Source organism: Strigops habroptila, chromosome 1 (genome assembly GCF_004027225.2).
Source record: "Strigops habroptila isolate Jane chromosome 1, bStrHab1.2.pri, whole genome shotgun sequence".
Classification (NCBI taxonomy): domain Eukaryota; kingdom Metazoa; phylum Chordata; class Aves; order Psittaciformes; family Psittacidae; genus Strigops; species Strigops habroptila.
In genome coordinates this window covers 20214045-20239052 of record NC_044277.2, presented here as the reverse complement: position 1 = coordinate 20239052, position 25008 = coordinate 20214045, and the positions used below count along the sequence as shown (strand labels likewise).

Sequence of the window (25008 nt, the reverse complement as noted above, 5' to 3'; positions counted from 1 at the left end):
CAGATTTTAGGAAATCCTAAAGTACCTACACTTAGTTTTGTTTATAGAAAAGCTGACACTATAACATGAACACTTTTATCAGAGAACACTGTAATGGGGGGGACGCTATTCAAATACTTAGGTGGTAGATCAATATATTGTTGAACCAGGGCCTTTAAGCCTTTGAAGTATCTAGATCTGAAATCTAAAAGAAAAGAAAAATAAAATTAAGCAGGAACCTTTAAGGAAATCTGGCTCACTTTAGGGGGTGTTTACAGAAATGCCAGAAGTATTGAGGGAAGACTTCGAAGTTTTTGTAACAACTTTCCAAAGCCTTTTACTGTTGGTGCGTTACTGTAACATTACTAACACGGTACACTACTGAAGCCCTCTAGAGGGAGCCAGAAATATTTTGTTGTGATATTGCCAGTGCTAGTCAGTACTTCAGGTGATTTACATTTCTACTTTTTATACAACTCTAAGAAGGTGTAACATAATGCCGTCTCCTTTATGACATATTCTAATCTGCATATCATGTAGTTGTCATAGATGAAGTTTTGTTCATGCCCAAAATCCGTAAAACGGGAGCTGTCTGCTGTGTAAGGCAATTATCTGAGGAGAGCGTGGCACTGGTTATGAACTTACACATATCAGTTAGAGAAGAAAGTGATGGCTTTATCAAAGAGAAATAGACCACTGTCTTCACTTTCAATGGTGTTAAATGTGAGTTAGGTCTGGTCTGGAATTGGGAATGAAAACACATATAACTTCACATCCTGAGAAGATAAAAAATTCTTTCATAAAGAAACCATAGTGTCGGGATTTAATCACAGTGAAAGTGCTTGTTTAATTGCTTTTCTTCCTGAAGCCTCAAACTTTTAACCTTGCCCATTTATATAGGCTGCATGCAGTGTCTTCACAGACCTTCACTTGCTTCACTCAACATTGTAGTGTATGCTGAAAAAATGAAGAGAGAAGCAGAAGCCACATGGAGATGACAATAGTAAGATACACTGGTTTATCAAGGTAAATTGAGAAGAGCTTCCAGCTGTGAGCTGGAGTGTAGTAACTGAACAACCTATTTAAAAAGATTTCCTAACAAAATACGTTCTTTGTTAGGCAAACTACACGTCATTTCTAAGGCACAGACATTGTTTCTGAGACATACTTCTAGAAAGCCTTTTATTCTGGTAAGAGCTTCAAATCTTGATGCAAAGATTGTCAGGATTAAATTATCTTTATAATTAGATAGTATTCACTGAAAGGTCTGCTACTTGCTAGCTACAGACTAAAATCATAGTGTGAATGCTTTTTGAAGAGAGATTACTAACCTATCCAGTTATTGGTGTTCTTCACTACACTGCTCTTGTGCGGCCCCACCTTGAGTACTGTGTGCAGTTTGGGCACTTCAGTGTACGAAGGACATCAAACTATTGGAGTGTGTCCAGAGGAGGGAGACCAAGATGATGAAAGGTCTCAAGAGCAAAAGCAGCTGAGGTCACTTGACTTGTTCAGCTTAGACAAGAGAAGGCTGAAGGGTGGCTTAATTGCAGTCTACGGCATCCTCAAGGGGGAGGTGCTGATTTCCTCTCAGGTGACCAGCAATAGGAAATGGGGAAATGGAATGAAACTGTGCCAATGGAAGTTCAGATTGGGCATTAGAAAAAAGTTCTTCACTGAGAGGTGGTTGGTTGCTGGAACAGGCTTCCCAGGGAAGTGGTCATGCACCAAGCCTGTCAGAGTTCAAGGAGCATCTAGATGATGCTCTCAGCCATATGGTTTAGTTTTAGATAGTCCTGCAAGGAGTAGGGAGTTGGACTCAATGATTCTTATGGGTCTCTTCCGACTCAAGCTATTCTATGATTCTGTGGTTATATATGTCTCATTTTTTGTCTGAGCTTTGCAGCTTGCACTGAGAGCTGTACTGCTGTCTAGAGTCTAGGCAGCAAGTTTGTTAAGCTGAAGAATGTTTGTGTCGGATTCAGTACACCAGTAACTGCATGACAACTATCTCAATTTTTCTATTACCATTCTGTTAGATTTCATTACAGTTGGATCTTTCATTTTTCTCTATTTCTGTAATGAGTGGTGACACAAATGATGAAAGTGGTGTAGTTCTGTTTAATTCAGATGACATTCAATTTAATGCCATCATTTTTTAATGCCATCTGCACACAGACCCTAGGCCTATTGTGGTCCTGCCACATTTTCTCCCTTTTTGGTGCCTTTTAGATGTTGATATCGTGTCTTGTAGTACTAAATAACCTGTGAACGCGTAGTGCCATTCGTTTTCAGATAGTTTGCAAGCATTTACTAATGAATATGCCTATCACCTCTGTGTTGTAGATCATTTGTTATTTTTATTAGCTGGTTCCTTAATTAAGCTGTGACATTGGTACAGAACTTTGAACACAAAGTGGCATAAATAAGATGTACTTGAGACTTTCAGGCAACAAAAATCTCAGAATCAAATCACTGTAAGATATTTGAATATCTTTACCAGTGCCTTTGAGAGTAAAAACCTTTGTGAAATAAAACAACTCGAAACTGTCATTTGGATGATTCTATTGTGTGCCAGATCTGGTGGAACACAGTGTTTATTTTGCCTGTATTAATTGTAAAATATTTAAGAAAATAAGAACAAGTTTTAATAACCTTTTCTTAAATAAAAATATTTTCAGACATTCTGCATTTGTCAATCAATTTGCTATAAACTATTGAAAATAGTAATTCTAATGTCTATTTGTATTACCTTACTCCAGCCATAACTGCCCATCTGTATTTTTCTACGAAAAATTTAACTGCTTTTCTTCCATCACAGATTTTAATCCATCAACAAAGCTGCTCTAACAAAAGCCTCTACAGAGAGAAGTGGCTTTTTTTTAGTAATTATAGGAACAAATGGGCAAAACCAGTTGAACTGAGGAGTTCAAGGAAATAATTTATGCCTAGGGATTAGAATGTAACAACTGTAATTTCTTTGCAGAAGATTAAATGATACGAGGCTACCTAGAAATTACTGGTTGAACTGAAAGGATGAGGATTAATTGAATAATGATATAAAGGGGAAAGCAACTTCCTAGCTGAGTTCCTGAAGTATTAGTACTGGGGAGGATCTTTAATATTTTCACTAGTGGCCTTGGCATAGAGGACAAGAATGCCATAATTAAATACACTGAAAACACAAAGTTGGATACTTATCAGTACAGGGGAGCAACAGGATGCTATATAATAAAGAACCAGATGACCTTGTGAACTCCAGTAGTAAAAATAAGTGAGATTAAATAGCACTAAGTGTAAAATCAGGAATTTAAGAATGAATAAGAATTTCTACTCTGAACTATGGGTCAGGGACTCCTGCGTGGTTCAGTCCTGTTCAACTACACTGAATTCTGCTTTCCATAGCAGGATAGCTGTGTATAAGCTGCTTATTAGGAGCAGTTCTTGCTCCATGCTGTTCTCCTGTACTGTGTGCTGGCATTGTCTGGGAGATGCTGGTTAGCAAAGGCCTAACTGTGCCAGGAAGCATAAGAATTAGCAGGCAATCATGGGCCAGCACCTGGCCCCATGACATGGTTATTTCTTGCTGGTATAGGATGGTCTGAAAGAGCAAAATCTATTTGGTCTTGAAAAATGGAAGCAGACAGGGTATGTGAGTGGTCTCTCTCAAAACATCAGGCAGAAAACACTGAGGAGAGAAAGGAGGTATTTAAACTAAATGACAACACTGGTACAAGAATAAATAGCAATAAAGTAGCTTGGAATAAATTAGTACTGGAAATTAGAAGGCATTCTTTCCATGGTAGCTGTAGGACTTGGAAAAATTTTGACGGAATTTGGCCCTATTATTTCTAGTTAATTTTAAAATGTAGCTTTATAAAGTTAAAAAAACCTGTTGCCTGAATCAGCAGGCAGTGGGAATCAATGAATGATGTTTCTTTCTGTCCAGTATTCTTATTTAGTGAGCTTAAACTTGCTGAGAAAAGTGACAGGAAATCTATGCTCACTTCTCTTGCTTTTCGAAAATCTGGAACTTCAGTTTAGGTGGAGCTTGGTTAACTGTACATTCTCAATATGTTTCATAATCATGCAAGTTTCTGAGGTTAAAGAAAGGCCTTGTGGAACCGTGTTGTAGGGTCTGTTCACTTAGGGCAGGTTTATGTCATGCCAAAATCCACTCCACTCATTTAATGAGCCTTTATGGCCCTGCGGAGCATTGTGTGGGCTTACAAACTCTGTTTTGGAAAGCAGTGCAGCTGTATTTGCTGAGATGTAACACTCACTGGCCACACCTGGTTTCACATTAGTTATTTCCTTGCACCACCTAGTTTTTCATGAATTCGTGAAAGTTCATGAAGGAGTTGTGTATGGTCAACATGGCACTGTGCAGGAATTACATGGTATTTCCATTGGCGTTGATAGAAACACTTTGGACTGCAGTGTTGAGTTGTGCCTGTGCCATAATAAAAAGCAAATAAATGGCTTTACAGATCTTGAAGAATATCAGTAATTTTACACATAAACTGCTTCTTTTTATACAGTATACTGGTATTGGAATCCTTGTGTTACCTAATACAATTTTGGGAGATGTGTATTCATGTGTCATGAGGATATAGGGCTAATAAACATTATAGCGATTTTGGCATTTGGTCAAACTGATTATAACTTTATTACTTGTATGAAAGTGAAAGTCAGTACCATAGCACAGACTAGTGGCATAGCAAAATATTGAAAAAGTACGTAATCTTTATCAACTCTTGTAACAGTCACAAATTCAGAGATTATCTTGGCTCCTGTAACATACTTCATCCACTAATGCATTAATTTCACAGGAGGAAATGGTGTGACAAAAAAGGGTGAAGGATCCCACAGATATAGTTGAATGAACAAGGTAGAGTTGAATAGATAAATAATGAGGTATAACCTTTGTTTGCTATAGTGTAGTATCAGAACAGAATGGAATGGGAATAGGGATGGGAATGGGAATAGGAATAGAATATTTCAGTTGGGAGGGATCTACAGCAATCATTCAGTCCAACTGCCTAACCAATTCAGGGCTGACCAAAAGTTAAAGCATGTTGTTAAGGGCATTGTCCAAATGCCTCGAACACTGACCGGGCATTTGCAACCCCTCTAGGAAGCCTGTTCCAGTGTTTGACCACCCTCTTGGTAAAGTAATGCTTTGTAATGTCCAGTCTGAACCTCTCTGACCTTCTGATGCATAGATTTGCTACGTAACCATAACTTCCATGACTGTACAGAGGAAGCTGGCTCGTGGTTTTGAGTGCCAATGCTGACTCAGCAGTGTCTATTCCAAGTCAACATAGTAACTAATGGAGGGATGAAGTACTTCTTCCTTGAAAAAAATTCTTTGGTACAGGGTGGCTTCAAACATTGCTCTGCTCCATGATATAATGAAGTTGCTTTACATCTGAGACAGGTTGAAAAAAATAAAGGGACTAACCGTAGTATGTTACTAAACATGATTACTTACCTTGATGCTGGACCCAAACAAAGAGTTTTCCTACTCTTCCATTTTTCTCCCCCTTCCTTTTGATGCTGTGTTCTTGTTGCCTTGTATAATGTTTAAGGAATTGTATAGAATAGAGAATCATAGAATAGTTAGGGTTGGAAAGGACCTTAAGATCATCTAGTTCCAACCCCCCTGCCATGGGCAGGGACACCTCTCACTAAATCATGTCACCCAAGGCTCTGTCCAACATGGCGTTGAACACCACCAGGGGTGGAGCATTCACAGCTTCCTTGGGCAACCCATTCCAGTGCCTCACCACCCTCACTGTAAATGGGCAGTGTGAAAATGTAAAGAACTTCTTCCTTATATGTAATCTAAACTTCCCCTGCTTAAGTTTGAAGCCATTACCTCTTGTCCTACCACTACAGTCCCTAATGAGGAGTCCCCCCCAGCATCCTTATAGGCCCCCTTCAGATACTGGAAGGCTGCTATCTTGTATAAAATACGAGGAAAGCTCCCCCAAACCCTATATATTTAAACCAAGTGAAATTTTCTGAAGAACACTAGCAAACAAGCATAACAGTTAATATAATGCTAATATATTTGGTGCCTCTGCCAAGCAGGTGAACTCTAAGAGATTTGGTGAAACCATCATACTAAACTTCCCCGTTCTTTGGAAGACATTAAATATGGTTTTGCACCTCTGCCCACCTGTAATTCAAAGTAATGTTCTGAAGGCTGATGGGTATTTGGTGTAATTATTTCTTAGCTTGCAGTGTCTAAACTATCAAACTCAGCTGATGTGTAATCAAATACACCTGTGCCTTTTAATCTATACTTAAATAAAGTAACATTTCCATTTTGTTCTTAGAAGTTACTGTTAGGCCATCTCTAATTATACTTAGGGGAACAGTGATTGGTATTTTCTAAGAAAGATGACTGTCTTTTCACATAGTTTATGTGAAAATATTAAAATGATTGTCATAATAGATATGCTTTTTATTAAATTAAACGTTTTCTGCTTTAAACTGTATGCAGATGTAATTTGTTTATAAATATCTTTCCCATTGTACTAAATATCTTTCCCCTCACTTCCCATTTAAAATGGCATGTGAAATGTGTTTTGAAGAATTTAACAGACAAATTTGTAATGCTTTATAAGACAATACATAGCAGTGATTTTTTTGTGCCTTAATTATGTCTGATGTGTAGATGTGGAGTATCTAATTATTGCAGGTTTTGCAGAATTTTTGTGGGCTTATGTAGTAAAAAGTGTTAATATTTTGTGACAGTAATATGATGTGAGCTTTTGGGTAGTGTGAGCAGAAGTGAAAGCATATTGCGAATAATCTTGTGAAAATGGTGAAGAAATACCAAATGAGTTAGAACTTGTTTGTTCCATGTATGGAATAAATCTTTGTGAATGGAAAGCACATGGAAGGTTTGAGGTAAATCTGTTTATTCCAAATTCGGAATACTTTTTTTCAGTATTGTATAAAAAAAAATTTCTTATAAAACCAAATTAAATTGAGAGTTATTATGCAAAGTTAGGCTTGGTATATTTTGTGTGGTTGTTCTCACACTTAAACAGGACATTTATTTGAAAAGAACTTCAGCAATTCTTATTCTAGGCACTAGGTGGTGTTTCAGCCTGTTGTACTGAAATGCACTTCTCGGTACAGTGCCACTAGCGCTTTAGGTTCTGGTTTTAAACTCGTACTTAAATAACAATTAGACATGTTGAAGAGCAGATTTTTGTCCATTTTTTTCTTTTCACATTAGCAGTGTTCCCATGTTGAGAAGAACTGATGCCGGCAAATTGCAACACTGATGTTCATGTACAAAATATATTCAGACCATAGAACTCTTCAGAGCAGTGGTTGAGAGATTTGAAAATGGGTGTAGTGTGTAGTGTGCCTATTTCAGAGTGGAGATTTCTGATGGAAGGGATTAGCCCTTTTTAATTTACTGCTTTAGAAGGGAAACTTCTGTGGTTGTTCTTTGCAGATATGTCAAAATGCATGTCTTAAACACGCAATTCACTTGTGTAGCCTCCCCTTCCCTTCTCTGCCACGCTGCTGTCACAGTCCCAGGAAATGCTGTGTCCTGGCAGGGACTTGGCAGGAGGGACAGAGCTGCTCTGCGTGTGTGTGAGCTGCTGAGCAGTCTGTAGCAGGCACCTGGGGGCAGAAGGAAATATCCTGTCCAGGAATATGCCACCTTCCCATCTGTGCTCTTATAATAGTATCTTGCATGCCTGTCTGTCATTTAATTGAGAGGTCTGTGCTGTAAATTACCAGTATTTTTTAAATTGCAAGAATGCTTCTACATGTTACACTAAGATGGAGGTCAGTTAGCCCTGTACTTAATTGGGGGCTTGAATTTCTTGGTGGTCACTGAAAGCACATAAACTTTATGTGTGTGTCTATGTTTGTGTCACAGTGTGTCACATTCTGCTCATTGTGTGTGATGATTTGAAACTAAAAGTATAATTGCTTCGGTCAACACTATGCAAGTCTACATGTTGAAAGCACATTGGAAATAAGGCATTGTCAGAAGTCTTACCTATTAGTATTATGAAACACTCTTAGAAAGGCAGAAAAAATCCGAAAAATATATACATTTATGCATTTTTCACACTGTGAAATTGCATAATTTTTTATGCAATTTCACACTTCAATTTTCTTCAACATGAAATATCTTAAGTAACTTTTTCTTTTTTTAAAAAAAAGGTCAGGAGTCAAGTTAGATAAGGAGTACTCTTCCTGACTCTACTTTTAGAGGAGGAGATCATATTCATTCAGAAGGACCCCTCATTCTGTTGGGTACAAGAGAATAATACTGGTAATCTTTGAGTGCATTGTCCTTGGAAAAAATGTGTCTACCAGCCAAGGACATAGTTGCTCAAGCGTTTAGACTGTGATGTCTAATTTTTGTGAGATTTTAACATGTACTAATAGAAGGAAAATTAGCACACAAAAGCTGTGGGAGATTTTATCTTGTAGTTATTCAAATTATTATATATTTGCATACTTAAATAATTGTTTCAGATCTGGTCCTTTCATTTGTGTACATTTGTCCTTTCAGCTGTGTACAAACCAAGCAGAAATATTAAAGGCTTTTAATTGCAATCAATTAAAGAGGGTAAAAGTACTTCTGTCTTTGGTACTGAAATTTCAATTTGAAGCTTTCTTGTACTCTCTAGCTAAATTAGCAAAGGCAAAACAGACCTACTCTTAAATTTCTGTTTGAATGATGGCCAGGCCTGAAGCATACACAATATTGGCCTTTGTTCTCAGGACATCTAACCTACTTCAGACAGCGAGCTGCTGTTCAAGGAGTCTCTCTTTTTTACGCTCAGTGCTTTGATAGTTTGTTCTGTCTTGCTGAAATAAGCAGACATGAGTTCTCATAGATAGAGTGTCAGCACTATGAAAAGTTAAGAAGGAAGTTTACCAGGATGGGGCATATTGCCACCATTAAATGGACAAGTAATACCTCCTTTTCCTGCCCCAGCCTGGCAGTTTGTGAATGAGGCAGTCAGTATGTTTCATTTGTTCACGAATGTTGCATCCAAGTAGCCTTCTATATGAAGCTTTCATCAAAGTGTTCATGGTGAGAATTGACTAGACAGCATGACCCAATTTTTCTATAATTGCCTGGAGAATAAAAGTAAGATACAGATTGCAGCTTCTGAAATCTTTTCTGGTGGACTGAGCTAGATGTATTGTGGAGGTAGAAACTACGTTTTCCATGTGACTCAACCATCAAGCAAGCTGCATTTAAAAGAATAATGCAGAGCATTAATGTAAGCCTTTGAATGTCCTATACTGTAAATCCTTGAAAAAGAGGCAGGTAGATGTAGGGTTAGAATTGGAGGCATGATAACTAGATTGAAGGCCGAGTGTAGACATTCAAGGAACAGGTATTAAAAATTGTACTATTTTGCCTGAGAACTAAGACAAAAATATATAAAGAACAGAAGAGCTAAGACTAAGTAAAAATGAAACATAAGGAGCAAAGAACTAAACTTGCAGTGAATTAATGCTATCTACAATCCAAATCTTAACACAATAACCAGTTTGAAAGTGCCATTGTATTAATAGCTGGTCTGTTGTATTTGATTGTTTACGTCCTGATTTATTCTCATATAACATAAGAACCGAATGTGAAATTAAGTTACAGATAATTGGCATTAGCGATTTCCTGCACTGCCATGTGACTAAGGTGATGGGATAAAAAAGCTTTGCAAGCAAGTACATTTTAGAATATTAAAAAATCTCATTACTATGCGCAGGATCTCACAACTGGGAAGCTGTAACCATTTTAATAATTCAGTAAGCATACAGTGAAAGCTAAATCTTGCTTATGGAGAGACTCACCAGCTTATGTATCCTATTACTTTACTTATAAAATGGCTTTAGTTTACAATAGCTTTGAAAATCAAGTCATTTCCTGAAGTAAGCTTCTTCATGTAAATGTAAGATACAGACCACTGCTGAAGTAAATCAGCAAAGCATCTTGGAGAATTATAAAATTACTTGTCTGCAACAGGAAAGAATCTATTCCAAAGTTCCTTCCTCTGATTTAGCAAGAAAACAGATTAAATTTTTAACTATTTCTTTTATTCCTTTTTCCTGTCATCCTTTCAGCCTCAACCTATATTCATAATTTTCAATTCTTAATTTTCAACTCTTACATTTCCTACTATTTGAATGTCAATATGTAGATCCTTTTCATTTGCACTGCTGCTATCTGTGGCTTTCCCTTGTATCATAAATGATTAAGCAAAAGTAGAATGAAAGTATTTTTGTGTTTGTATTTTTTTCTAAACCAATTTCTTCCAAGGTCCTACAGACATATTTTGTTAAGCTGTGGCTAACTATTGTAATTTTAATAGAAAGAATTAAAATAGTATTATTTTTATCTTTGGAAATGGCAACAATTAGTTGATGAAAACTTTGTATATAGTGTTTACAAGCTAACAGATTTTCCATTTAAATATGTCTGAACAGGTAATGTGGGTATGTAACTTGTGCCGAAAACAACAAGAAATCCTCACAAAATCAGGAGCCTGGTTCTATAACAGTGGATCAAACGCACCACAGCAGCCTGACCAAGAAGGTAATAGAGGTCTGCGGAACGAGGAAGCACCTCAAGAGAAAAAAGCAAAGCTGCAGGAGCATTTGCAGTATCAAGGACCACCAGGTGACATATCCACACAAGTTTTGGACAAAAACAGATCTCAAGGGCTCACAAGACAAGACTCAATTAAGAATGGTTCAGGAGTAAAGCATCAAGTAACAAGTGACACAACATCAGACAGGTAAGAAAGTGTTTAATGTTTATACTGATATGATCCAATGAATTTATGCTAAAAATGTTATCTTTTAAAATTTTATTTTATTTTTATTCTGTAGCCTGTAAGATACTTACTGGGCTTTTTGAAACAAGCCTAAGAAGCAGCAGCTGATGGGTCTTTTATCATATTCAGATGGTCATGAACAATGTGTGTTCCTTACTCCTTGTTATTAAAAAAACAACATAGAAAATGACAATTGCAGTGTGACAGAGCTTGTCCAAGTGCTTGCAACTTTGTTGAATCATAGTCATTGCACTGTACATAGTGTTACCATATTTTTTTTAATGGCTACTAACTTTATAGCAGAATCTTAGTAATCCAAAACAGGGCTCAAAAAGCAGATTAATGGAAGGTAGTGGATGTTCAGACTACCGAATTAAAACATCTGGTCGTAGTTGCAGTATATAGTATTGAAGATGGTGAAATCTTTGTATGATGACCTGAGTCTTTCCATGGTTTCTCAGTTTCTTGCTGTTAGTTATTGTCATTAGTATGAGAATTTTTTCTTCACTGGTTTATCTTAGTGTTACTTGGCAGTGGTTGAAACTGTAGCTGTTTCAGCACTAGTGTAGCAAGATCCAGTTTAGGCAGAGGCTGGAGCTGGAACTTCCCTCCCTTTTCTTCATGTGATTGTACCAAAAGGCACCAGAAGGCTGTCAACCTTTTACTGGAACACAGAAGTAAAAATTGTTTAATTGAATAAATTTAATTTCTAAGGAAGACCAGAATAGAACTTTAAATATGGTGGAAAGAGAAGAGAGTGAGCTCACTCATGTATTTCCACGGAAATTATACCATCACTCTCTCCAGAGACCTCCACCTACCTTAGAATTTGGCAGCTGGAGCGTGTAATCTGGCAGCTGCCTTCTGCTGCCCAGCTATGACCTCGTTACCATATTTATTCTGCAAGCTTGAAACAAGTTAGACATCTATAACATCTTTTATGGCTAATAAAATTGTTTTCCTTTTCCCTCACCTCTTGTATTCCACCATATTTTATTTTGTCTTAGTTGGGAACAAATTGAATGTAATTAGTCTAAACCTTTTTGTTTAACCTTTTCTGCCTGTTGCACTTTGCTCGGATTTCACCTCATGGGTTCAGTATTTAGTGACTCTGAGTGTTCCTCAGTTATCTGGCACCTAACTTGATGCTAAGGAGCAGGAGAGAGAATATCATATGCAATGGGATGGTAACCCCCCCCCAGTCCCCTTCCTGTTCTCAACAATGTATTTGATGTTGCATGCATGCAGAAAGAGAGAGGGAGAAAGTGATATACAAATAAATAGATAATTCAGATATATAATATGCACTTAACTGAAGCAGAGATACATGATAAACATGGACAGTATAAAGTATATTTACCAACAGGAAGAGTGTAGACTTTGTGCCTGAAATCAGATCTGTTCTGCTGATTGTGATCACATCTAGTCAACATATTATTGGTTAAATCCAGATTGTTTTTCTCAGTCATTATCCTCTTCCTGTTTCATTTGGATACTTACACTAGAGTTCACTAATTAACACATGCAAGTATGTTTAGAATATATTTATGTTATATATCACATTACTGTTGAAGATTAGGTCTTCTTCTCTAATGTTTCTCTCATCAACTGATTTTCCTTTGCTGGAGATAATGAAAAAGACTCCTCCTTGATGCCCAATCAATGTCTGATTGGTCAAGTGGGTTTTGAGAGGAGCATATCAGTGTCTCTGAGAGCTGTTATCCGAGAATTCAAGGATGGGGATAGGCCTTAAGGTTGGACCTGTATATGTCGTTGTGCCATTGCTATTCTCAACAATAATACTGGGAAGACTTACAATTTTATTACGTTCAACAACTGTTAAGAGCAGAAGATAATGTATTATTATCTTTGTACTGAAGTCATGCATACAATATGTATCATAATTTGATATATAATTGCAGTATTAAAATTTATAAATCTGTAGGTCGAGCAATTTCCTAAAGGCTTCCTAAAGTCTTTTTTTCTATTTTTTTTAACAGTAACTGTAAGAATCACCCTGTAAAGAAGCATGTTTTATGGGAGATCATCGTGGCAGGGTTTTTTTCTATTCTTAGATTAATTCTATGTAGAAATAGAGCTATTCTAGTATTATAGAAAATTTATCTGTATAAGCTAATTCCAGCAGAAAAACATGGCTATTCAAATGTCCAAAATAATAAGGAAATAGCCAAAAAGTTTCAAATATTTAAAAGTGGTTGTATTTGGAGGGTTAATTTTCTAGCATCCCTTTTATCTCAGGAAAAAAAGAGGATTTTTATGGTGGTTTCGACACACTATAGTGGGGTTGGAGGATGCGTTTTATTCTGAGTAAGAACTGCAAGCAAGAATGTTGAGCCTACTTGGGTCTGAAGATGCAGGTTTTGTGCATGTATTCTTTATGGAATGTATATATGTGTTTCCCCACATATAAAGGTTTTATTCTATTGCATTACAAATGGCAGAAGAATGAAAGTGGTCCCCTGAGTCCCTTTGCTTCCGTTCCTGGAAGGACTGCCAGTATGAGTTGGCGGCGTAGGCTCTGTCTTTTGGGACTGCAGTTGGGGATGTTGGGGTGTGAACAGAGTGAAAAAAGAGACCAAAATAAGAGGGAAGAGGAGGAGAGAGGAAAAAGCAGGCATAAGCTAGCTGAGAAACATCAAAAAGCAGCGTGAATTAAATAAATGAAATGTGCGTCCATCTGTTTCATGTTATATCTTCTTCAAATGGCTCTTCTTTAATTACTGGATTATGATTAACTGATACTGAGAACATCGTTGAAGGTAGTTTATTGCAATTTAAAATATGACAATGTAACATAAAGAATCAGACAATTGCATTTCTTTCTGAAAGGCTGGAAACTGGCCATTTCCCAAGATTATCACAATTTTTCTTCTGCAACACATATGACACAGCACTGTAGTGCAGCCTCTGATTTTGATTGTTTCTGTTTCTGAATACCTGAGTTGATAGATCTTTAGCCCAGGTCTCTTAAAAACCTTTACAATCTTTACTTGGACCTGTGGAAACTAAGCATAGTTGAAAGCAATTTCAAGTAAAATAAAGGCGTTTTAGATTTTAACCAATGTTTTTCTACCTGCTGACTTTTTTAAAGAGGGTGAGAAACATCATTAAAAGTAGTGTACATAGGCTGTTTAAAATAATGGAGTTGATATCCAAGACTCAGATGGACAGTGCTTTGTGCAGATTTGGTTGTGTTCAGAAGTATCCATTAAGGACAACAAGATCTCTAAACTTATTAGAATTCTTTATGTAAGAATTACCAACATGAATTATTTTTTTTTAATCATTGTTGACCATTGCAATAGAAAGAAACCACAATTGTTGAGAAAGCATAATGATATTCTTTCACTTCATGACTAAATCTAATACTTTGTACAAGTATTTTGCAGGTTGAGTTTAAAATTGAATAAATAGTCTTTTCTATGCATGGCTGCAAAGAGCTGTCACTGACTTTTTCTGGTGCTAGAGCAGTATGCAAAATTTGGGCATTAGAGGTACTCGACAGTATTTTTAACATATTAACTAAAGATTCAAGGTTTAAAGGAATTTGAACTGCATACAAATAAGGTTTTATCTTCATCTTCATGCTCGTGTTCCAGCATTTTTCTCCACTTTGATAGTCAGTCCTTGGAGCTGTAAAGTGAAACCAATGTCAGTCTGAAAATTGTAGTCTCAATAGTTTTGCTTTTGTTTCTTGTGCCATCTATCTTCCATTTCAGTGTATTTGTTGTATGATTCTTGAGGTAATAACTTAGAACAAATGAGTTTTTTGTTCATAGAACTCCTGTTTTAATTATGTCAGTCGTCTACATACAGGTTTAGGGGAGTGGATCAACATTTCATGGCCATTCCAGTTTTCAGGCAGAAAATAAAGCTATGCTGATCTCCTGTCTCAATCTGGAATGGCATAAAAAGGAAATGAATAATAGCTATGGCCAGAGGAAGCAATAGAAATTTATGGAAAGGGAGCCAGAGAAAATGCAATATTTAATTATTGAAAAGAAGTACCTTGGGTCCACAAAAGTCAGGAATCCTTTAGTGCAGAAGTTTTAATGAAATAGACACTTATGACAAGGATTAAGCTGTACCTGCGTATGAGCATGAGTAAGAAGTTTAGTACCATCTGTAACACAGAGTCTCTGTAAGAAGGTCCCGAATGGTACTGACATTGTCCATTTTGCACACTACACACACACAGAGCCCACACTACCTATAGCAGGTTTACTGTGATTCTACCTGCTATTGGTAGGTTGCAATGGGTTGTAGCATCTTGATTCTTTTCTAACTTCTGGAGAAGAGGGGGAGCTTTTTCTCTCTATTACCTTTGCAGAACTGTCTTCTGAGAAACAAAACTGCTAGTACAGTTCTCTTTGTCTACTAATGTTAGTCTTACGGGTTTCTCACTCACGTGAATAGTGACAACGCTAAGACAATGTTCAGGACGTGTAGATACACTGTGGCTTCTGTGTGTGTTCTGATGTGAATTGCTTCTCTCCCTCCAATTTTATTTTCTCTAAAACAGAACTACCAATGAGCTAGTCATACTGATTATTTTTTTTTTCAGATGATGTTCTACTAGAAAAAAAATACATTTTTTGTATTGTTTAAATGCCAGCCTTTGTCTAGCTGTAGAATCTGTAGTGAGCAGAGTTGGGCCTCTGACCAATGGTAGGTAGAATTTGGGATCCTTTTTTAAGAGAAAGCTAATCTGTTTGGAGATGAGAGAAGAGGAAACTTCCCTAGCTGTAGCAGAATTAAGCTACTTTAATAAACAGGCTAAATCTGATGTTTCTTTTCAAACATTAAAGAATGTTTTAATTAAACACATAACAAAGAGATTGAATTCCAGCTTTAAGTGACAGTCTGAACTCAGCTACAATCATTCTCTGCAGTGAGGAAATCTTGTCTTGGTTTTGGGGAATTTCATTTGCACAATTTACTGTAGAGTGCCTTTTCAAAAATAATTCCATTGCAAAATGATGTTTATATTTTGCTCACTGTTACTGATTACTTGATTTTTTATAAATGTGTATTTGTTGCATACTGCTTACTGAAAAATAGCATGTACTATTTGACTTTTCTCACTTAAGCAGAATGAGCTCAGGGAAGTCTTGATATTTAGTGCTGATATTTAGTATCTTTGAAGCAGAGTTTGGCCTTCCATTGCAGTGTTATGCTTCTGTATATCACAGCTATGTCTTTAACTGTGCTAAAAGATCATTAATAATCTAAATATGTAAACACAGGCCTCAGCTGTATCAGAACATTGAACATATTTTCCTAAGTATTAACTGCAGCTTACATTTATGGAATTAAATGTAGTTTTGCTTTTAGCTAAATTGACCCTGAAAGAAAGCAATACAAGAAAAAAATTGAGGGTAGTAGGATTTTTAATTTAATTTTTTAAATTAATGAGGCCAATACCTTCCTGGGTTGCGCATGTATTCTTAAAGTGCTGTTTTGTTGACCTTGAACAAACATGCAAGCTCACTGTGTGTTTCTAATCCTTAGTTGTGCTGTGCTCTGTTCTTTGGAAGTTAAGTTCTCTTCAAAAGTATAAAGAACAGATTTTTGTTTCAATTTCATATTTAAAAATTGGTGTGTAAAGGTGAATAAGTTACAGCATGGAGTGCAGCCGAGGGAAATGGCTAATATTTAATAAAGGTCTCTGCTAACCTGAGTTTGTGGTTTCTGGCAGCAAAGTGGTTCTGGAATCTGCAGGAGGCGATTCGATGAATGCCTTTAATTTTCATACTTTTTACCATAGCTATATAGACTGAATTAAAATTAAAAATGAGAATGAATTGTTGCTATTGGTGCAAATTCTTTCTTTTGCTCTTTCTTTGTGCCTCTAGAAGTCACAAATGATGAAGCAATCACTTCTGTAGTGCAATTTAATTGTTATCTAAGTTTTACATGGCAAGTTTAATAATATTGGTAAATGTCAATCTGTTTTATTAAGCAAGATCTGAGGAAAAAATATAACTAAAAATGAAAATAGGACTAGGGTGACCATATCACAATTTAAGTTTACATTATTATGCAATGTAATTTAGTTTTCTGCCTTGTCTGTAGCATGATTATTCTATTTCTATTTCTGCCCCTTCTTCAAGCCAAATCCTTGTTTGTCCCGTTGGCTGATCTGGAATGTCTTTATCTAGTTATATATTTATTTTATTAGCTTATTTTCTGTTGTGTATTATCATTCTATTTGTCACTGGTGGGGGTTTTTACCAAACTCTGGCTAGACATTGGAAGTGTTTTGGAAGATACACTGGTGGTATTCCTTCACATAAAGACAGACATTATTTTCTTCTCTAACCCAGTTCTTTTTCTTTCGTGATCTCTAGCTCACCTCTCTTCCTCAATTTCCAACAATTCTCCAACCATTCTAAGTGTCCTTTCAGATTTGTGGTAAAGTAAGTGGACACCTCTCTTCCAAGCTTTGAGAAATCTGTATTTTGTGCCTTTCAGTAACAACAGACCTTGCTGTTTACTAACCAAAAGGAGGACAGCCACAGACATTTTAAGGGAATAGTTACCTGTTCCAACAAAGTAGTGCAGTTCAATGTCATTTCAAGTTTAGTAGAAAATGTAGGTGGCCTGAAGTCAGTGGCTCTTAAAGTGGAGTTCTTAAAATCCATATGTATGATATGCAGTGAGTTGTGTATATGCATCTTGTTCTGACATCTCTGCACTGTGCAGCACTGTGCCCTGTAATCATGCCCTGGTCTTTCAGAAAATTACATCAGAAAATGCTCATTTCTGCAGCACTGGGCTTCCTGGAAATGCTATTAAGGACTGCAGTAAGCATATCGTCTTCATAGAATAACAGGAGGTTAAGCTGCTCCAAGCATAGTTTTCCCAGTTTCTGGTCCAGTGTTTTCTCAGCTGATATTATATGCTTGAATGGGTCCCTGGATGTAGTTTGTCTGCCAAAGTAAGTTTTTATTGTGCAGTTTGTAACAGGATGAACCATGAACCTTGCTACAGAAAGCCCATTTTCTTTGGCAAAAAGAAAACAGCAAGGACAACAGTTCTTATGGTAATACCTTGTTACATTGAAATGCATTTTAGCTGCAAGAGGTTTTATTCTGTAACGACTTTGTGGAAATCCTGGACTTGAAATGATAGACTTCCTTAAGGATCACTTAAAAAAATAATAAAAAAATAACCATCAAGGCAGATGAGATTAATGTAGAAAGCATCTGATTTTCTTTGTAATTCCAAATAAACTGGAAAGTTTCAGAGGTACATTGCATTCTAAAGTTCCAAATCAGTGCACAAAACCTTTTTTTTTTTTTTCCCAGAGGTAGATTAATTTTAATTAAATCTTGTTGACACTGGCAGGAGGTGCTGGGCTGACAAAAATGGACCTGCCTTGGTTGTATCTTTATGCTCCAGTTAGAACTGCAAAAAATATTTAAGCTAGAAGAGGAATCACAATTAGTTCAACAATCTCACCTCTTGAATATAAAAAATTCGACAACTCAACATTTAGTTCAGCAATTGCGCCTCCTTATGATGCTAATTGCATTTTGTTCCTGAAATGGACATCTAACAATTCATCTTCCTGTACCATTCATTAAGAGGGATTGGAACAAAAAGGAATTCTTGAAAGAAATCTAATGTAATTGTTTGCATTTCTTAAAAAAACAGTGCATATTTTGGGTACTTCCCGTCTCTTACAGGTCAAGTAAATACAATGATTGGAGAAATTATTTTCATTTTGAAAATATGTATCAATATTTGAAGCAAGAAATTGGATCTTTGAATAAAGTTGAAAGCAAAAATAATTAAATTGCTAAGCACAGATTTTTTTTTTTTTTGATGCAAAGATTCTTCCCTAAAAGAGAACATGCATCATAAAGACCCTGAGAATCAGAGTGAGAAGGAAAAGAAGAAGAAATGTCACTTAAACAATAGAAAAGGGAGGAATATTTTGTAGATGAGACTGACTCAAAACAACTCTGGAGCTTGTGATATTAAGGCCAGTGCTAGTAGTGCCTCAACTCCTCCTTGTCAACGAACATGTTTGGATGGTGATAGACTACAATGCAGTGAAGACTGATGCACTCTTGTAGATCAGGACTATTTCTTCTTACCTACTTTATTTCTTCTTGCCTACTTTATTTCTTCACTCCTCCTTCAAGTAATTAAAAGTGTTTATAAGAATGCTTGTGTCCCATTTGCAGACATTCACAAAAGCAGTTTGTTATTTTCAGAATTAAGCCCAGAGAAGCTAACTAGACCAGGAGATTTCCCTCAAGACAAGCATTTTAAATTCCATGCTCTATGGGCACCCATGGCATATGGGTACCTCTTTTGGAAGCATTTTTTTCTCTCTAAAAATGAGATTTATTTGGAAATTTATACTGTGGTATATCACCAAGTATCATGAAGCTTTACAGTTATGATAACAATTAATTATGAAATTAGCCCTAACACCGCCTCCTCCCAAAGCATTTAACATAATGGCTGGGACTGCCTTTGCTCCACTAAGATAGAGCTTCAGTATTAAGTGGAAAACTTTCCAAAGTAAAGTATTTACACTGCCTTAATGTTTATAAAACCCAGGCTCCATGACACTGTCAAAGAAAATGAATTCCAGAGGTGTGTGTTCATCAAGAAAATATTCTTCTGGTATTCCAATCAACTGAAGATAGGAGCAACCCAGGAGACCATAAATCGTATAATGACATGAAAGCAAGATAAATCAGTCTCTTTGAACTCATTCCCAAGATATGGCAGGCTCCGACTTTTATCCAGTGTACTGAACAGCAGAAATTAATAAACAACCCAGTGCATAGATTTGTTCTCTTAGCTCCTGTTTCAAAAGATTAGGCTAATCTCAATCTTACTGTCATTTGGAGAATGATCTATCTTCTAGTTAACACGTACATTAGCATTTGTTTCCATCACAGATCACCTGGACATATTGACACCCAACACAAGTTTGGAGGCCTTTTAAGGTCCAATTCAATCATCTGAAAATAGAGATACTGCAATAAATCTCTTAAGATATTTTCCAGGTGACTAAAAAGAATTCTAAAATCAAATTCCCAAATTCACAGGGTAAAAGAGCCAATTTCTGCAATGCATAACCACCATGGACTTGAAGATCAATGTAACTTCTCTACATTAGAAGGAGCTTTATAGTCAGCCTGCTCACCTGAAGAAGTGTTTGTGTAAAGGATCTCATCCAAAGAGGATGATAACTGTGTTTCACAAAGAGAATGTTATCTCTTTATCTGAGTGTGTATATTGCAATCATTACTGTGCTGAGCACATTTACATTGTTGGTAATCATCAGTGGACTGTTGTAGGATTCAATTTCTGCCTTTGGCTTTGTGCTAATCATGTCCACTCCTGAACTGGTATAATTTGCAGAATAAGGAATGTAAGTATGATCTGCTTGTGAGCACTGAGGAAATCAACTTTCACCTTGAATACATCATCCCGAGGCAGAGAGGACAGGTGTCTGAAAACTGTTAGTGTTTTCAGCACTTTTACACACATTTTTCCAGCTTCTGTTTTTAGTATTTTATGTTATTAATAATGCACAATAGTTTATTAGTAATTCTTCAAATCACCTTTTTTGTTTTTTTTTTTTGGAGGTGACATGATAACTTTTGATGAAAGTGAAGAATAGAAATCTCTTTTGTAGCAGATGAAGTTTTCAATGCATTGTTTCAAAAATCAATTAAATCTCTGTTCTAGGCCTGCACTTCTTGACTAGTGAGACACATCTCATTGGTGAACCATCCAGAACTGCAAATGAGGCATAAAGCAGGATTCATGTACTGTAATGAGGTGCAAAGAAATATCAATTGATTGTGAGTCAGCTGAAGGTAAAATTGGTTGAAATATGCTACTTTAAACCACGCATTCTGCTAGATGTGGCATCTAGTGAATACTGAGCCTGCTATATCAACGTGTATTACACGTACTCCTCTGCTTATTCAACCAGAATATAAAAGCTTTCTGTTCCTGTCAGGTAATGCAGCTGTTCCTTTAGTCAGGGAAATGAAGTCTCAGTCAGACATTTTCTAACCCTGATTGCCTGATTCTTCTATCTTAATAGTATTCCTCTAATACTTCTAAAAATATTATTTTTAGATTTTATACCACATATATGAACATGCACAAATGTATATATTCATACTAAAAGCTATGTATAGTCATTTCAGTAAACTGTCAGACATTCTGAGGAAAGCGGAGAACTGATTATAAGATCATTCTGTGACCCAGAATTTACAGACATTATTTCATAGAGAAAAACTCCTGTAGGAAGCCCACCAGCCCTGCAGACATGAAACAGAACTAGTAGTATGTATGAATTATTTTAGTACAAACTAGAATCAGGGTCTTGCAGGTTGAAGAAGTAATTTCTACATTTACTAGACAAATGCATTGTTTTATGTTTATCAATTGCAAATTCTGCCCCAGCAGCTTTTTAGATAAATTACGTTTTAGGTCAGGGCAGTGGGTTAAAAACTACAGATTTTGAGGCTTCCTTTTTAATATGGGAGATCTACCATCGGTAGGAATTTTCCTAGAAAACATGCAGATCTATGGATGTCTGGATTATATGCTGGGAAAATGCATGGGTAGGAAAATGAGAGGGAATGTGCATACCTGTTTTTTTTTTCTGACATGGCGTCAGAACACAGCCAAAGCAGGAACTGGAAAGCGTTCTCAGACTCAGCAAAAGAAATGCGACTACAGAGTTATATTCATACCTCCTAAATAAGGTACTTAGCCATGCATAAGAACACTTCATTAAACCTATTTTTGGGCACTCATGCAATTTTTGGTCACATGATTTTTTTTTATACATGCTCCTCTTTATTGATTATACAGGAAGAAAAAGATGGCTTGGCTTCTAAAATACACACCTGAGACATCTATATTTAAGCAGAATGAATCTGGGTGTCACTGTTGATAACTTCAGACAATGGTTCAGACGATATAAATTCAACTTCTGAATTTGCCTAAAATCAATAACATTTTCATTTTTAAGCACGGAATTCCTAAACAGGGAAGACTTAGAAGTGCCCAGATTTGGCAAGTGAGGCAGGAACTAGGCACTGGAGCTTTGTTGCGGAACAGATGTGGGCAACAATGTCCTTAAAACTTAGTGCTCAGACTTGTTTTTGTGAACATGTCACATAGCATATAATAATATTATCAAAATAGCAAAATCCAAGTGCCTTATTCCACTTGTGCTGGAAGAACCCTCAAACTCAACAGTATTCAACTGAACATTTTTAAATCTCCAGATGCAACTTGTGCTGTTTTCCCTATTTTGTGGTGTGCCCTAATGACAGAAGCTTTTCATTTCACTATGCAAGTTGTATGTATTGTGTAATATTCAGAAGGGTGAGAAGGACAGAGATAAGAGAAATAATTAAAATTAAACACTTCGTGTAATTATTTTCAATTATTCTATGCCTTTTCATATTTAAATAATATTTTCCATATTGCCTTTCAACTAATATATTAAAGAGAATTCCGAGGAGAGGTTTGAGGAGCCATAATCTATATTGAGCTAAGGACATTAACCAATAAGTCAAAGTTATCTATGTTAAAGATAGTTTAAAAATAATTATACTGGGAGGTATACCTGGTTCTGTGGCATAGCTACTGATCCATTTCAAGAAGTAGTACTGTTGTTTTATAGTCTATCGTCATTAATCACAAGAGGTTTTTAAATTACAATTTTCATATTTCCTTTGTCCAGTTTATTTGTTTTTTCCCCTCTATCTTACTCATCCTGAAATGTGCAATTTGTATGGTCAGTGCCAGTTTTTTACTGTGTCCATATTAGGCCTAACAGCAGGATTTCCCAAGTGAACATATGGCGCATTTCCTAGTATCTGCATATGGAACAAAATCAGACCTATCATTGTGTCATTTGAGTTTTGAAAAATGTAGTTTATGTAACACTCAAACTATAATAAACAAGTCATCTAGCATTTCACTTTCACGTCTTCATTTTTCCTTTCATAGAATTAAAATTTAATTAAGCCATAACTGGTCAAAATAAGATGAAATCTGAGCTTCCAAATATTTTATTTGTAAAATGTATTCTTTCTAAGCTAGTAAATATGCAGTATAATCTAATGTTTAACTTGCTTAATCATAGTATCATAGAATAGTAGGGCTGGAAAGGACCTTAAGATCATTTAGTTCCAACCCCCCTGCTATGGGCAGGGACACCTCACACTAAACCATGTCACCCAAGACTCTGTCCAGCCTGGCCTTGAACACTGGTAGGGATGGAGCTTTCACAACTTCCTTGGGCAACCCATTCCAGTACCTCACCACCCTCACAGTAAAGAACTGCTACCTTTTAGAAAGCTTTAAAGTGGTCCTGATCAGTGCATTATGGTTTTTTCTGTCATTTACTTAGACCATGATGAGTCACGGGGAAATGAATTATTTGGTCTCATCACAGAATTTCAGCACACCTAATTAGGGACAGTTGGCACTTTCCTTCTTAGGAAGTCCGAAGATTTTTTCCTATCCAGCCTTTTAGGCTGATGTAGCCTGTACTCCTTGACTTTCTCAGGAATCTACACATGTCAAGGTTAATTTTTGCTTTCATTAAAAAGTAGGCATTTGCTTGCCTTTTTTTTTTCCTCCTGTGTTGATGATATTAGTTCTGAGAATTTTCAGAGACGACAATATCCAGATTCCTGTAACGTTGCAAAATGTAAATTGACATCTTACTTTTGTATTTTGTCCTGAATGTAAGTAGATTAATCAAAGCATCCTCTTAACCATTGGAGCATTGTGGTACTTGCTGGGTCTGGTCATGACTGAGGAACAGTGCACAGACTTCTTCCACTGGCACTAGAGCAGTTCCAAGATTTGGAAACCTGCTAGAGGCATAGCGCTGAATTGCGCTTTTGGGCCTTCATCCAGAGGCTGTTGGCATGCAGCATTACCACTGATTTCACTGGAATTAGGCTATGAAACAGTGGCTGCTTCAGGGAATGGTAGCTCAGCAGACTTTGGAACAGCAAAGTTCTAGTACCCTAAAACACAGCAAGTAAGAGAATGGGTTGGGGTTCACACCTCTCCCTGTCTTATCAAAGTGCAGCTGAACCTGCTCAGTTAGGCTTCATTTCCCAAAGTATTTAATAGATAATGTACTTACAAAGTTTGCGATGATGAACTATTTTTGTAAAGCTCTTTTTAATGATAAATTATTTTTATTTCATTACTTGGTATTACTGTTGGTGGAACAGGAGATAAGCTTTGGTAAGTCCTTTCTGCATGGGATACCATTAGAGGTAAGTCAAATAGAAACTGAGGAATGAGTGAGTTAAATACAACAGAGGAAGGTGATTCCATGATCACCAAAATCAATACAGCCTATAATGGTGTCTCATGTTTTTCTGTCCTATTTCTGCTGTGATGTGTTGGAGGATCACAAGAAAGCCTTCTTAAGCACCTTTCCAATTGCTTATGATAATTTTGCCAAACTGAAGATGGCAATGATGTGGCTATTTACTGACCAAATTCTGGCTGTCCTTCTACTACCACAGTCAGTGGGTAATAGTTCAGTTCAACCCACCCTTCCTCTTTGCACACTATCCTGGGTCTTTCTTCTCCTTTGGTGATGCTGATTTTCACACAGCTTGCTGGAACTCCACTATTTTAATACTTATGCCCCTGTGAAATTAACCAGTCTCCTCAAGCATATTAATCATGGTGATAGATGGTAATATGGACAGGAAAATAGATAAATAGGCCGTCCAGTTTTCTAAGTCTCCTATCCCTGATTTAAAATCTGTAATTTAGGCTAAAAGGAGAGTATAGATTATTATTAAATGGCTAAATGGGAGAAAAATGAAGAAAGACATTGAAAAGAATTATATGAATAGGGGTAGAATGCCTCAAAAATGAAAGCAAGGAAGCAGGGAAATGTGGAACATACTGAGATAAAAATGTGAACAAGAAAAAACAGTATTTGGTGGTTGAACTTGAAGATGAATTTACTTTCTTTTTCATTTCTGTACTTTGTTAGTGGATTTTTTCTGTAACAAGGTTTGGTCTCTTAGCTGGAATTTCAGTATCTTCCATTGTAGATCTGTGTCCTGACTACCAGTGAATAAAATCAGTATCACTTTTCCATTCTCAATAAATGTTTAACTCAGTG

At 36.5% G+C, this 25008-nt stretch overlaps 1 protein-coding gene across 2 annotated transcripts in view; it reads left to right on the top strand.

Moving 5' to 3' along the window:
• Positions 1 to 25008, top strand: part of RIMS2 (regulating synaptic membrane exocytosis 2) — a 451752-nt gene that overhangs the window by 107837 nt on the left and 318907 nt on the right. For both annotated transcript variants that reach the window (XM_030495413.1, XM_030495423.1), the window contains one exon: positions 10468 to 10778. In XM_030495413.1, the coding sequence (XP_030351273.1) occupies positions 10468 to 10778 (311 nt within the window). The remainder of the gene's footprint in view (positions 1 to 10467; positions 10779 to 25008) is intronic.